Source organism: Nuphar pumila, chromosome 2, assembly GCF_984573655.1.
Source record: "Nuphar pumila chromosome 2, dmNupPumi1.hap1.1, whole genome shotgun sequence".
NCBI classification, from domain to species: Eukaryota; Viridiplantae; Streptophyta; class Magnoliopsida; order Nymphaeales; family Nymphaeaceae; genus Nuphar; species Nuphar pumila.
Window position 1 is genome coordinate 118,593,958 of NC_143250.1, and position 16,014 is coordinate 118,609,971.

Genomic DNA, 16,014 nt, shown 5'->3' on the forward strand with positions numbered 1-16,014 from the left:
CTTCCAGTCCATCATACAGGCTCGAAGCATGTCTTCTAAGGCCTGAATCGTACCTTCCGACTGCCCGTCAGTCTGAGGGTGAAACGCAGTGCTGAACTTCAACTTTGAGCCCAACGCCAACTGAAGTTGTCCCCAAAACCTTGAAGTGAATCTAGAATCACGATCGGAGATAATCGAGACTGGAATACCGTGCAATCTCACAATCTCTCTAACATAGAGATCAGCTAGACTATCTAACGATTGGTTGAGACGGATAGGTAGGAAGTGAGCCGACTTGGTGAGTCTATCGACGATCACCCAAATCGCGTCATGCTTCCTCCGCGTCCTCGGAAGACCGACTATAAAGTCCATGGTAACATCTTTCCACTTCCAAAGAGGGATTTCTATCTGTTGCATGACCCCACCTAGTCTCTGGTGCTCGATCTTGATTTGCTGACACGTTAAACACTTCGAGACATACTCAGCCACGTCTCGCTTCATACCGTTCCACCAATAACTGCGTTGTAGGTCCTTGAACATCTTCGTGCTACCCGGGTGAATTGTGTACCTAGACTTGTGGGCTTCCGCAAGAATTTCATCTCGAAGAACCGGGTCATCAGGAACCCAAAGGCGCTCCCTCAACCATATACGTCCATCCTCCTTCAGACGAAAAGGGGTATCTGCCAGTATCGCCTGAGCCTTCAACTTCTCGTAGCGTGCATCCGTTTTCTGTCCATTGATGATCCTCGCAAGTAGCTCAGGTTGAGCAACAAGGTGGGATAAACCGATTGAACCTTGAGTGATTGCGAAAGGTTCCCAAGAGGCTAGGTCTTCGACCAACCTCCATCCAGCGAATAAGGCATTAATCGAAACTTTTGGTGCTTTGCGGCTGAGGGCGTCCGCCACTACGTTCGCCTTTCCTGGGTGGTAGGAGAGGGTGAAGTCGTAATCCTTGAGGAATTCAAGCCAACGCCGTTGTCTCATGTTCAATTCTTTCTGCGAAAATAGATACTTAAGGCTCTTATGATCGGTGAATGCCTCAAATTGCTCCCCATACAAGTAATGTCTCCATATCTTCAGTGCGAACACCACTGCAGCTAACTCTAAATCGTGAGTTGGGTAGTTCTTCTCGTGAATTTTAAGTTGTCGAGAAGCGTACGCGATCACTTTCCCATTCTGCATCAGCACAGCCCCTAGGCCTGACCCAGAGGCATCGGTATAAATCACGAATCCGCCTTTACCAGAAGGTAAGGTCAAAATAGGAGCACTGGTAAGTCGCTCCTTCAATAATTGAAAACTCGCCTCGCACTTCTCGTCCCATAAGAATTTAGCCTCTTTCTTCAGTAACTTTGTCAGGGGTAACGCAATTTTAGAAAAATCCTGAATGAATCTTTTGTACTAACCCGCTAGTCCAAGGAAACTTTTGATATCACGCGCGTTCTTTGGTTGCTGCCAACCAAGTACAGCCTCCACCTTTGCAGGGTCCACGGACACTCCTTCCTTAGAAATAACGTGTCCCAAAAACATGACTTCCTCAAGCCAGAATTCACATTTAGAGAACTTGGCATACAACCGTTCCTTTCGCAAGGTTTCCAACACAATTTTTAGGTGCTCCCGATGTTGCTCTCGATTTTCTGAGTACACCAAGATGTCGTCGATGAACACGATCACGAAGGTGTCCAAAAATGGCTTGAACACCCTATTCATTAAGTCCATAAAAGCTGCGGGGGCATTGGTCAGTCCGAACGGCATGACTGTGAACTCGTAATGTCCGTATTTCGTCCGAAAGGCCGTCTTAGGAATATCCTCATTCCTAATTCTGAGTTGATGGTATCCGGACCTAAGATCAATTTTCGAGAAAACCCTGGCCTTCTGCAACTGATCGAACAAGTCTTCGATACGCGGCAAAGGGTACTTGTTTTTTATTGTGGCCTGGTTGAGCATTCGATAGTCGATGCACAATCGCAAGGTCCCGTCCTTCTTCTTCACGAAGAGCACAGGAGCTCCCCAAGGAGAAATGCTGGGGCGAATGAATCCCTGATCCAACAACTCCTGCAACTGCTTCTTCAACTCCTCAAGCTCAGCTGGCGCCATTCTGTAGGGTGCTTTGGAGATTGGTGTCGTACCTGGTAGCAATTCAATATTGAATTCTACCTCACGAGACGGTGGAAGTCCCGACAGCTCTTTAGGAAAAACGTCGGGATAATCGCGAACAACATCTAGCTCACTGATGGGAATGGGCATTGGATCTGACTGGATAACACTTACCAAAAAGGCAGTGCATCCCTTCCGCAAGAAGTTTTGTGCCTTAAGCGCCGAGATCATCCGGCTTGCTCGAACAGGTCTGGGGATTCTGAATTCTACTCTCGAAGAGCCTGGAGGGGATAAAACGATCTTGCCATCACGGCAAAAGATCTTGGCATGATACTTGTGCAACCAATCCATGCCTAGAATGACGTCAAATTCAGTCATCTCCAGCAGGATAGCACAAGCAGGCAAGTGCCGCTCTGCCACCACTACATCCAATTCAGGTATGTAAGTAGTGCAAACCGTGTTCTTCCCAACGGGGTTATACACGTCTAATGCATTATCAAGCGTTTTTACCGTTATATGCAATTGTTTTACGAATTTTTCTGACACAAACGAGTGTGTAGCACCACAATCAAAGAGTGCAAAAGCTGCTTGATCAGCAACAAGAATGGTACCTTGAACGAGATCTCCTTTGGTCAATTGATCGACCGTGGCTGCATAAACTCGACCCGGCTCTCGGCCACTGCTTGGTTGTGCTCTCTGTTGCTGCTGATGAGGTGGTCGAGGAGGTTGAGATACGTTGCCGGTTTGCTTGAGGTCATCTGCTGCTTTCTTCCGGCAGTCGCGTATAAAATGGCCCATCTTGCCACAGTACAGGCATCCGCCAGTGTCCCGCGGACAAGATTGTCCCACATGAGGCCTCTTGCACCTGGGGCAGTTATCTCCCGACGGTTGCCTGGACGGTGGGTTGCCCTGCTGTCGTTGGCGCTTCGCTGAAAGAAACTGTTTCTTCCCTCCTTCAGTCTTCACTGGAAAAGGTGGTCGTTGCCCTGTGCCGCCGGAAAAGGTCTTCTTCTGCTCACCACCTGACGCGGTTGACTTCTTGGCTTGCACACTTTTTGAACGCTCCCAATCCTCGTTCAGTAGGGTGGCTGCTGCTACTGCCGCAGAAAAAGTCGCGGGCATACTGGTGAGAACCCTATGCCTGAGTCCTTCCTTCAGTCCGCGAATAAACTTCCTGGCCCGCTCATGATCATCCTCGAATAGGTGAGGACAATAGCGCTCCAACCGTTGAAATTTGGCGATATATTCGTTCAAACTTAAGGTGCCTTGGCACAGCTCCAGAAATTCCACCTTCTTCTTTTCCCTCGCATGAGGAGGGAAATAGTTTCCGAGAAAAATCCTTCGGAAGGCCTCCCACGGAATCACCTCAGCACCCGAAAACTGCACCTCCCGCGTAGTGTCCCACCATTCGCGAGCGTCGTCCTTCAAACGAAAGGACCCGAACATTGTCTTCTTATCATCAGGAACGGACAACACTTGGAACACCCGTTCCACCTCTTTAACCCAACTCTCCGCCAAGTCAGGATCAACCTTGCCAGAGAAAGTAGGAGGGTCCAGCTTCAGAAATTTTTCATATGTGGCGTTTGGTGCATTCCCAACAAGGGAACCTGAATCCTGATGGGGGCGACCCTGGTTACGAATCGCCTCAGCCAAGGAGTTGAGGGTATCCATCATGAATCCCCTCTGTTCGCGCAACTCATCGGCCATGTTGTGGCTTGAGTTTCCCGCCATCCTTAAAAAGCAACCCAGATTAAAGTCAAAAATACTGAAGACGTACAAGTAGACATAAGTATAGAAGCAAAGGCAAAAACATAGATCTTTATTACGAAAGTCAAATATTTAGAATCCAGTTGTGCTGGTACATAAGCAAAAGTTATATTCCGCAATTATAAATGAGTTCACAGACTCCAACAAAACTGGGTAAGTGTTACCTCCCCTTAGGGACGACTAGAATACTTTCTAAGATATTCCCTTCTATTGCCCGTGCGCCTGAATCTGCGCTTAGGGGTGAAGGGAAGTGGTTCCTCGTAGGAGGGCTCCTGCCCGTAAAGGGGCGTCGCCGGAGTATATTCCGGTGAGCCAAGGATAAAATCTAAAGAATCCGTCGCAGGTGTGTATGTGGGTGATACACCGCCCACTGGGTCTGCCGGAGGTGGTGGTTGCTCGCCTGCAGTCGAAAATGCGATCTTGTCATCATGCTTGGCCTTGTGGAGGCAAGCATCCACGGTGTGCCCAGTTTCTCCGCAGAAACCGCACTCCTCTGCTAACTCAGGGGGAACAAAATCTCCCGATGACTCCTGGGGTGTCTGATGGTGCACCCGAATGTGTGAAGGCGCAAAACCACCTTCTCGAGCATGCACTTCAGCCCACGCTGCTGCCAAGGGTATCTGGTAGGCGATCGGTAGTGAGAAGCCTTGCTCATCCGTAAAAATGGGTAGAGGAGGGCGGTTAGCCCAGTAACCAGCCCCGAACATCTCACGTCCGCCCCTCTCCCTTACGGAACGGCCACGTACACTACGCATGCTCCTACCGCGAATACCATTAGAACCAGTAACCGGATCCATATATCCAACGGTACAACGAATAAAACAAGAATATAATTTAGTCTAAACATGCTATGAAATATTAAAGACTTACTTACAGCGCGATGAGATGCTCAATAGTCAAGATTCACCTCTTTCTGAACTGGCTCTGATACCAAGTTGTAACGCCCCAAAATTTCGACTTGTGATTTCGAAAACCTTATCGAAAAACCTTTCAAAGATTTAAAGTTTAATATTTAAAAACAACAGCGGAAGACATTTAGAAAGGAACACAAGTCAACAATCCTGGGTACGTTAGCTGAAAAACCATCATTCACATGTACAACATCTTAAAGGAATTTAAGAAATAAGGCAATCGATTAAAATCTGCAGTTTATTACAAAATGAGCATTTTATTTCAAAGTTCAATAAATCTAAGAAAAAGTCCAAAAAGTCCCAGAGCCAAGCCGTCAGCAGAAAGAAGATAAATCTTGATCCATGTTGCACCACGCCATCGGCTGCTAGTGACGTCCTACTCCTCACCTGCCCATGAAATGGGTCAGTTTCATAACAAACCAGTAGGTGCACGAACAGATAAGTAGAATGAAATTAAAACAGGACATTCATGAGATAAGCAGTTATGATATTTAAGCAATTAAAGCAACTGTAGTCTATTCTAACAGATGTAATAAGTGCAAAGAGTTGTTAGTTGACGCAGTGTAAGTCTCAGTCATCTACAACTATTCATGAATATATTCTTTAAGTTCTGATATTAACTGGCCTGTGGGTACGCACAGACGCGAAACGTAGAAACAGCCGAGACCGATCCGGGGGTTTATTATGTCAGGTGTTTTCATTAACCCGGATGGTTGACTGAGTCCGCTCCTAAGGGGACGGTCAGTGACCAAGAGAGTAAATCCCCAAAGGCATTCGTGGCCCATGGATGCATCCAACTTCTGCAGAAGTGCCTGGGAATTACCACCTAGGATAATTTATGGTAATCCCAATTCCCCTAACTCAGATGACTGGGGAAAACCGAGTCTTTTGCTCGTGGGGTGGTTGTTAACAACCTGTCCATCGGAGTCTTTGTACCATCCATCCTCTCCCTTGATGAACCGTGAAGATCGGATGGGTACGACGGGGGTTTCTTAACCACCGCCCCATCCTACATGCTTTGGTCCATTAGACCCACTCGAGCATCTTGCCTGTGAAGGCGAAATGGTCACTATTTATGTGATCTCAGCAATGTGCTAATTGCACTCATCGAGGTTGTTACAACCTCATCAACCCACCATCGTAACCCACATGGGACGTACTTGTCCAAAAGTACGATCATACCCTCCTAGAGGTACAACTACGATAATGTTTTATGATTTCTTTGGTTCCTACATGACATGTTTTGCTTTTCTGAGCAATTGGCCTGTGGAGGCCGATATTATCACATTTAAAATCAATAAAATGTAAATTTCACACTTCAATACACTCCATGATCTTACATAAAATTCATACCGTACCTGCCTTAAGGTTCAATTACAATAGCAATTGCAGTGCATTCTGAGTCTATTCACAAAGTCTACCTTAAGTATGCAGTTTCAAAGGAATAAGCATGCAAAATTGACAATTATCAGTTAAGTAATCTTACACGTAAACAGGCATGCCAATTAAACTACTTGATGAGTCTACCCAAAGCATTTACATTATGCAATTTCAAAAGAATCACAAAGAGTAAACTTTGACCAGTCAATATTTCTTCAGATACGCAAGTATGCAAAATAACTATTCTATCTCAGAAGTCTTATTTTATTTTGTTCATACATACTATTCGTGCGACTTTCCCCTACCTCGGGATGTCGTGCAGCTGCGTGCGTCTACGCGTGTAGATGATACGAGGCTCGGGCCGCGGATCCAGAGCGAGGGGTCCGATGCGAGGTCTGTAACAGTGCTACGTTAATTATAATGCGGAGAAGTAGAAAAACAAGCCTGCCTATAGGAGAAAAAGAGAGGCAGCAGGGGTGTGCCCCCGGCTGGCCGAAAACCGAAACACGACAAGGGCGAGCCCTTGCCTGCAGACAGCCGCGGGGAGACAGGGCTGAGCCCTCTGTCAAAAACAAAATAGCGTGGCGGCAGGGGAACAACCCCTGCCGACAGCCACCAAGTGGCAGGGGCTGAGCCCCTGCCGACAGCAAGAAGTGACAGGGGCTCAGCCCCTGCAACATCACACAGTGGCAGGGGCTGAGCCCCTGCCGACAGCAAGAAGTGGCAGGGGCTCAGCCCCTGCCAACAGCACACAGTGGCAGGGGCTCAGCCCCTGCCGACAGCAAGAAGTGGCAGGGCTCAGCCCCTGCCAACAGCACACAGTGGCAGGGGCTCAGCCCCTGCCGACAGCAATGGATGGCAGGGGGCCAGCCCCTGCCGGAACAATAAGGATGGCAGGGGGCCAGCCCCTGCCGGAAGCATAAGGATGGCAGGGGGCCAGCCCATGCCGGAAGCACATGGATGGCAGGGGGCCAGCCCCTGCCGGAAGCACCAGACGGCAGAGGCCAACCCCTGCCGACAGCAAGAAGATGGCAGGGGGGGCCAGCCCCTGCCAAAAGCACAGATCGGCAGGGGCAAACCCCTACCGACAGCAAGAAGATGGCAGGGGGGCCAGCCCCTGCCAAAAGCACAGGTCGGCAGGGGCCAACCCCTGTCGACAACAAGAAGATGGCAGGGGGGCCAGCCCCTGCCAAAAGCACAGGTCGGCAGGGGCCAACCCCTGCCGACAGCAAGGAGATGGCAGGGGGGGCCAGCCCCTGCCAAAAGCACAGGTCGGCAGGGGCCAACCCCTGCCGACAGCAAGAAGATGGCAGGGGGGGGGCAGTCCCTGCCAAATGCCACAAGGTGGCAGCAAAGGAAAAAAAAGGGGGGGGGGGGGTCGCAGTGGCCTCAGGTCCCCTGCCGGCACTCCGACGATCCCCAGCGAGAGAAGGGGACGACAGGGGCTGCGTAGGCCACCTATCGGGGCCCCGATGGCACAGAGAGGCGGTGGGAGGCCGCGGCAGCGGCTGTGAGCCGCCTGCCGTCCTCCCGGCGAGGTGACAGGGAGGGGGTGAGGAAGAGAAGAGGGAGGAGAAGAGGGGGTACTAACCTGGGAGGCGGTGGCCGGCGTCGGCGACGTGCGCAGCAGGGAGGAGACCGGCGTGGAGGGGGCGAGGGCTGCGAGAGGGAGGAGAAGAGAAGAGGGAGGCGTGACCCCCCCCTTGCCCTCTATCCTCTCTCTTAAAGGCGCAGGGGGCACCCGAATGGGGAAACCCTCGATGGGTTTCCCTATCCAGCCCAGAAACGAAGGGGGAGAAGGGGGGGTTGCAGCGCCCGACTGCTCGGGTTTTTTTGAAAACCCTAAAATAAAAGGGGGCTCGGGTCGGGTCCGGACCCGACCCGGCCCGGGTCCAAACCGATTTTTTTATTATTATTATTTGGGGTTTTTACATTCACTGTAGACTGATACATTGTAATTAGCGCCAGAATTCGTTGTTCTCCAGCTATCATCCATAGAGCAGAACTTGATTATGACTTGCAATGGAGGAGCAATGCTCTACAGTAGATGATTATTCAGATCTGAGTTCGTAGGAGTAAATGCACTTAACTGTGCAGAATTTAGCGACGATCGTAGAGCTTGAGGAAGCTCTATCTCTCGTCACATGCGTAAGTTTCAATTTCACGATTCCAGAATGCTCGTGACGATTGCTCAATCTGCTGAAGCGAAGATCGAATATGACGATCCAATTGAATTGCTGGAAATGGACTGGATGATCAGGGATATCCTCTACTAGCCGGCGGCAAAGCTAGCAGAGGGCCGAATCCTCTAGACGAGGCCTTCTCCAAATGGAGCCAAGATGAAAACCTCATTTTATTGATCTCTTTCCGAAAGTTACAAAATTGACCGAATGACAAATTACAAAAGCTTTGAACTATTTATAAGCTGCATAATCATAGCACCAAAATCGTTTTGGGCGGCCCATGCTTCAAAATATGCTGGCGTCGACCTTATTTTCAATTTTGAAACCGTGTGGCTGGAAGCTACTGCACAAGTTGATTTCTCTCAATTACATCAACTGCTGACCTGTTGCACTTGCTAACCCAGCTGAATATCACTGATCGGTTCAGGCTGCTCATGCTGACCCTTCTGCTCAACTAGAGAACTGAACTTGTCTAACCGTTCTTGACCCCTTCGGCTTGATTCTGCTCGCTCTTCATTTACATTTTCAATGAGGCCCGTATCACATATGTGTTCAAATGTATAATGTTTTGATTATTAAAGTTCATCATGGAGTGCATTGGAATCCGTATCATTTCATAACATGGTATCATAGTTGATTGTTGTAGACATTTGTGATTGATCTCTTAATTTGTATTGTCAGGGAGCCCTGTATTGCCTATGCATGGTCATAGAGATGATTTTTGCTGATATTTGAAATTGTGCTCTTGTTCTAGTAGCTGATACACTTAAATTTTTTAGGTTTGGAGATCTAGTGAGGTGATTGCTTGTGATGGTCCAACTATTGTTGAGATTTGCAAATATCATTTATTATGTTTTGTGGGATTTATTAATCTCTAAACTCACTTATGGAAAATGGTTATTGAAATATTTTCATAAATTTTGCATTGAATATGCTTTAATTGCATTATTAAGGATTCTTCAAACTTGTTTCATGATTGGCTGCCTTGCGTGTTTTGCATATGTATTGATACTTGAGAAATATCATTTCTTGATACTTGTGGGAGTTTAAATCTCGGCATATTTCTTGTAAGATGTTATCTATTGAAAGTTTTTCTATTATCAGTCAATAAGTGACTTTTTCATTGATTTTAAACTATTGCATGATTCTTTCGTATATGCATTAGTTGTATGGTTAATATTGTTTCTAAAATATAATAGTTAATTGATCCATGCTTATTTCTTCTTAAATCCTTATTGAATGAATTGAATCATTTCTTATATTTTTCGTTGTATAAAAATGATTTGCTCTTAAAAGAAAATTTATCTTTTAATAGTTTACTCTCCTTTGTGGGATTTTGTGAGTTATTTCTTCATGGAATTGATGTTTAAAAATTCATGCCTTTTTATGCATTAATGTGCCTTTTGTGATAGATATATGTATGTATTGATTTTAAAGTGACTTTAATGCATGTGATTTAAAATTCTTCTTACTTTAAATGATTTTCAAAATGATGAAGTATCTTATTAAATATTTCTATATATATTATATTGTTGGCGTGCTTGAACATACTCTCTCCATAATATATATATATAGTTATTTCTAGTTGGATTGTTATTTTGCTCTATTTATAGGTTCTCAAAGTATTAGCACTATTGATGATTCTAGAGACCTTTCGAGCATATCAAAGAAGATCTAGAAGCCCTTTCAAGAATTTGTATTATGGAAGAGCATGATGATATTTTATGTAAAGGGTTATTTGTTTGTATTTGCAAATTTACAGTGAGTCACTGTAAGTTTGAGGGGGGTGTTAAGATTAATGTATTATTTTGTATATATATATATATATATATATATATATATATACATCTATACATATATATATATATATTATATACTATGTCACATAGGTGCAGGTGCAGGTGCAAGTGCGGGTACGGGTGCGGATGCGGCGATACAGTACTTTAAAAAAACTTGGGTGCGGGGAGTATATATATATAAATTAATAGTTTTAAGTTAACACTATGTGTATTTGTGTGCATTTATGTATTTATATATATAATATAGATAAAAATGAACTTGATTAGGGTTAACTGAATCTACTTTTAGATAGAAATGGGCCTCAGTGTGGTTGACTTTACCTAACACAAAGGAAGTTGTGTCCAAGTGTCGCACTTTCCTGGGTGCGGGTGCAACGCGGGTGCAGTGCCCTGTTAGAAGAGTCATTGTGACATAGATTATATATATATATATATATATATATTTATTATAAATATATATAAGGACTAAGTCAAACAAGTTGACTTAGTCCTAACGGCTAGAATTCTAGCCGTTGGGACCCAATCAAACTTGTTTGACTAAGCTCCCAATGACTAGAATTCTAGCCATTGGAAGGTCCCTCCCTTGGTTCTTGAGAGGACTTCCTCTCCTCTCTTCCTCTACTTCTCCTTCTTTATAAATGGGTGTGGGTGTGTGCTTTGTAACGTGAAAGAGTGATGGGTAGTATTAGGCTTGTGTGTGTTGAGTGTATTTATATTGAGGATTAAATATAATTTTCTTTTTGTATTTTTAGTGTTCATTATGGATAGTGTTATTCATTCACCAATGTAATTTTCCTTTTGTATTTTTAATGTCCATTATGAATAGATTATTCATTCACATATGTGTCCAAAGGTATAATGTTTTGATTCTTGGAGTTCATTATGGAGTGCATTGGAATCCATACAATGTTGTGACACATACCCCTAGCCATACTATGCCACTTTTTATGCAAAACCACCCATGTACCAGTTGTACCTATGTTGTACTGCATGCTCATCCACATCAAGGTGACAGAGATTTATTAGGATTGGCATAAATGGCTTAGAAAGCACTCGTGAAGGAATAGAATATGATCCATTATAACTTGCTTGGGGCCTTCAAGGCCTAACTCTTGGAGGGCTGTGAAAGAAATACCATTATCTAGGTGAAATTTTGGTAAATGTCCAAAACCCCAAAAAAAATGTAAAGGAGAAAGCATGATTACTTTCACCGTCATTTTGTCAAAGGTTCTTGTTCAAAGTTACTACATCTAATAACAGAATTTTCAATACAAATGGCATGGCAGTAGCAAAATTACTTTTATCTGGATTTTGGAATAAATACATTCTGAGGACCCCATATAATTGCTCCAATTTTACATAAGGTGTGGACATTACGTCTATACAAACTCCTATTTTTTGATCTGCCATCAACATGTCATGGAATTTATCTATGGATTTCCACACAGAGTTTCATGATAAAGGGAGACAAAATCAACAGTGCAGCAAGCTAGAAACTGATTAAATTAATTCCAAACCTTCCATGCAGAACATGTACATCATCTTTCTTGGAATTAGGCCACAAGTCTAGTTCAATTACTCTGACACCTCGTTGCAATGCTTTTATGATTGGTACATCACTGCAGTTACTGTTTAACTGATTGCCAGTCAAATAGGAATTATGACCAGTGAATATGTAATAATGGGACAAAGGAGCAGTCATGTCATGATGAACCTGAAATGAAACAGCAAATAAAAATCACTAATATCCCTTTCTGGCATATAAATAAAATGTTATTAACTTTTAGAAGTAAAAATATGAAAGTTAGAACCAAAGATAAAAAAAATAAAATAAAATAAACCAAATTCCACAAAGGTATTATTTTAACAAAAATCAGAATTGGCATGCTTGAACAATGCAACTTTTTTCTTACTTCAAACAATAAGATATTTGCTGCCTAGAATCAGCTCCCTAGTATTGTAAAAGACACTTGAAAGGGTACCTACAACTCAGGCATCTTGATTATGTTAGAATGTGATGTTGCTTGAAACTAAAGCATTTATAGGGAAATGCTTCATTTTGACGAATCTCTATGGTTCAATAGTATTCATTACACTAAAATGTCATTCATGGTCACAAGGTTTTAAAGGGCATTAGGTGGAGCCAAGGTGCCTTAGTCATTAAGTGAAGTGAGACTGTGAGAACCTCAAAACAATCCAAGGTGTAAACTACAATTTAAAAAAATAACAATCATAAAATTAAAAGAATTGAAGATGGCAATGAAAGTTACAATGGACATAGCAAAGCAATTCAAGGAATCTCCCATACAAGTGTTCAATTAGTTTATAATTGTTTAATAATGAATTGGGAATAAGAAAAAAAATGGTTCTATAAGATTCAGGAAAATAAAAGCTCAATATTATGACTTTTCAGAATGGGGCTTTGACCAACTTGGACATTTCATAATGGGGACTTAAAATTCTGGCACCATATTGTGTTCTTCATAAAATGCAGATACTTATTATAATATGAAGACTCTTTTGGAAAATGGTTTTAAATTCTCTTGGCCTGAAAACAATGCATGTATTTACATGTTTTTCATCTTCTTCAAAGTAATGAAGAATCAATCCTCATTCAGATTGGGACGCTCAAGAAACAACAGCCATTCATCTCTCTCTCTCTCTCTCTCTCTCTCTCTCTCTCTCTCTCTCTCTCTCTCTCTCTCTCAAGCCAACTTGGGGCTTTATCAAGTGACAGCATACCTCTCCATAAAGTACACACCTCTCAGCAAGACATACACCTCAGCATGTATGACCTCATTGCTCTTATGATTAACACCCTCTCTAGGGAAAGGGAAGCAAAAACAAGGTTGTCGGACTAGGAAGCGGAAGTGGGAATTGATACGGGAAGCAGAAGCTAGAAGCTAGGCATTTTGTCATTTATAGGAAGTGAGAAGAGAGGAATCGGTTTGAAAGCGAAAAGGGAAATGAAAAGGAAGCGATATGAGAATCGAATGGGAAGCAAAACTATTCTTAAATTTCATGATCTTGTAGTGTAAGAATCAATTTTTTGTCACATGAGAAGTGAGTGAGAAGCGTGAGATCAAGCACATAGAAAACATGAAAAGAAGCACAAAAGGACATGTAGGAAACATAAATGAAGCCTGGGAAGCATAGGAGAAACATGAGAGAATCGAGATTCCTATCAAGTTTCGGAAATGAAGAATATCATGCTTCCAAAGCGTGTTTCCAGGAAGCGCGCTTCCCACCTATCTAAGTAGTAAGAAGCTTCCGGTAACTCTTGGCAAAACTATGGTGTCTTGCCTCAAGGTGTGAACCTCACCTTAGTGCATATGGGACTCTCACCTTAGTGCTTGCACCTTTCAGTCACTCTTGGTCATAAATGTGCATATCAGCCTTTTGCTATACCTATAGTTTTTTAATAATAGTTCAATGATTATGATGATTGAAAGAAAACAGATTAAAAACTTCATTATCCATCCTAAGCTCAATTTAGATTATTCTAACCTCGGAAAAACTGTCTAGAGGCATGGTAAGATGCTTAATATGTACTTGTCAGTTATTAAGCATATTCATCCTAGTAAAACATTATTTGATTACATGATTAGGTATTTTAGGCTTTTCTTGTTGCTGCAGTTTATGATTGCTCATGCAATAGCAAGATGTTGATTATGCAAAGTAGTTAGCCTTTCATCTCATCGTGAGAACCAGAAACATAAATTAGACTCCATTAGACTCAAAACACAACATATATACAGGAGATGCACAGTTACATTACCATGGTTTGAGACAAAGTATTTGCACACAAATGTAAAAGCTTGACTTATATCATGGCAGCTACCGTGGCATGTGGAGAAGCAAGAGAGTACTTATACCTCCAACTGACAAAGGCATAGTACTCACCAGAAGAAAATTATCAGCATGAGGTCAGGCTGTTACCCGTTAGAGTACAATTGCAAGTGAAGGTTTTGCTTCATATGAGGAGGATACTTCTAGAATTAGGATTATGCATCACCCAAACTTTAATTGACCCTTGAAAAAACCAGTATCTAAAACACATTGATCTTCCATGGATTCCATATGAAGCAAAACTTTCACTATACTAAGCAACATAGGTATCAATAGACCGTTCAAGGCAGTTTTTATGATTTTTTCTTAATCTAACCATAAAGATGTGATCTACATGTATGTTTTTATGTAGAACCCAACTCTTAGATCGTTCCATTATGAGATGTGAGCAGGTTTATATCAGGATGCAAAAATTAATGACCCAGATATTTTATTAATTTTAAGGCCCAAAAAATTGCATTTTTCGTCGAAAAAAACACAATCCAAGTGTTGCTTCCCAGAAAATGCACCACGCTGAACAAATCTACAGGTCTGATTTGCTAAAACAGTAAAAAAAATGCCCAGTTCATACAGAATTTGTACCTATGGTGGTCATATATATAGACAGACAGGACAATTGGTTCCTCCAAGTCCTAACTGTCTTTACTGTGTAGACAGTGCTGATTTTTTATGTTTCAAGACATGTTTGGCAAATCTGACCCCACAGATGTGTTCAACGTGTTCCATTTATTAAAGATCGACCATTGGATCGCATTTTTCGATGAAAAAATATGATTTCATGTCTTTAAATTTATGAGAATTTTGAGTCATTGATTTTTGAAGCCTTGTGAAAACATGCTCACTTGTCATAATCAAATCATCCAAAATCCTATTCCTACTAAGAATATCATGTAGATCACATCTGTAAAGTTAGATTCTAAAAAGAGAACTAAAAAGTTGAAAATTAAGACTGTCTGCATTGTCCCTCATTAGGAGGAATCAATCATTCTACACACATATATATGCCATAATTGATTGCACCAACACTCTAGTTGGAATCTCACAATGCAAGTTGTTTTGACTAAACTAACCGCGTAGATGTGTTTAGCATGGACAATTTTAGTGGGAATTGCCTTTTGAATCATGTTTTTTCAATGAAACATGTTTCTTCGAGTCGGGATTGCATCGCCGAGAAAACCTGTACACAGGTTTGATTCCAGCAATCCAAAAGCCAGTTCCTACTAAAAAGAACATGGGGATCACATCAACAATGTTAGATGTAACCAAAAACAAACAAAAAAAAGGCTTTGCTAGACTAGTTGTAGCTACAATTGATTGTAGGAAACATTATATATAGAGAGAGAGAGAGAAAGAGAGATTGGTTCCTCCTACCGTCCATACGATATGGACTGTGTTGATTTTAAATGTTCTAAGTCATGTTACGTAAATCAAACCTTACAAATATGTTCAGCGTGTTTTATTTGCTAGGAATAGGCTGTTGGATCATGTTTTTCTCATAAAAAATATGATTTTATGAGTTTTGTACTTTATGAAAATTTTGGGTCATTGGTTTTTGAAACCTTATAAAAACCAGCTCACATGTCATATTTGGCTGATCCAAAAGTTGATTCCTACTAAATAAACCATGTAGATCACATTTGTAAGGTCAAATTAGAAAAAGAGAACCAAAAAATGAAAAAAAATAGAAAAACGAAAGTGTCTATTCCCTTCTACCCAGGTAGGAGGAACCTCTCTCTCTCTCTCTCTCTCTCTCTCTCTCTCTCTCTCTCTCTCTCTCTCTCTCTCTCTATATATATATATATATATATATATATATATATATATATATATATATATATATATATATATGTGTGTGTGTGTGTGTTCTTGAATTTACTTGAGACATGAGTAAAACTCAAACCGGAGAAGAAGAATATGGTCCGTGGGTTCCATTTATTGGAACTTTGTTCCTCTTTTACCTTGGAGATTCATATAGTTACCTAATGGAGAGTTAGGTGCATTATTATTGAAATCGATTTAATATATATAATATATATAGTGGTTGACGTTGAG

The 16,014-nt window shown here is 42.4% G+C and overlaps 1 protein-coding gene across 2 annotated transcripts in view; it reads right to left on the reverse strand.

The window, feature by feature from the left end:
• Positions 1–16,014, reverse strand: part of LOC149846906 (phosphoinositide phospholipase C 2-like) — an 86,415-nt gene that overhangs the window by 42,913 nt on the left and 27,488 nt on the right. For both annotated transcript variants that reach the window (XM_089996651.1, XM_089996652.1), the window contains one exon: positions 11,631–11,827. In XM_089996651.1, the coding sequence (XP_089852777.1) occupies positions 11,631–11,827 (197 nt within the window). The remainder of the gene's footprint in view (positions 1–11,630; positions 11,828–16,014) is intronic.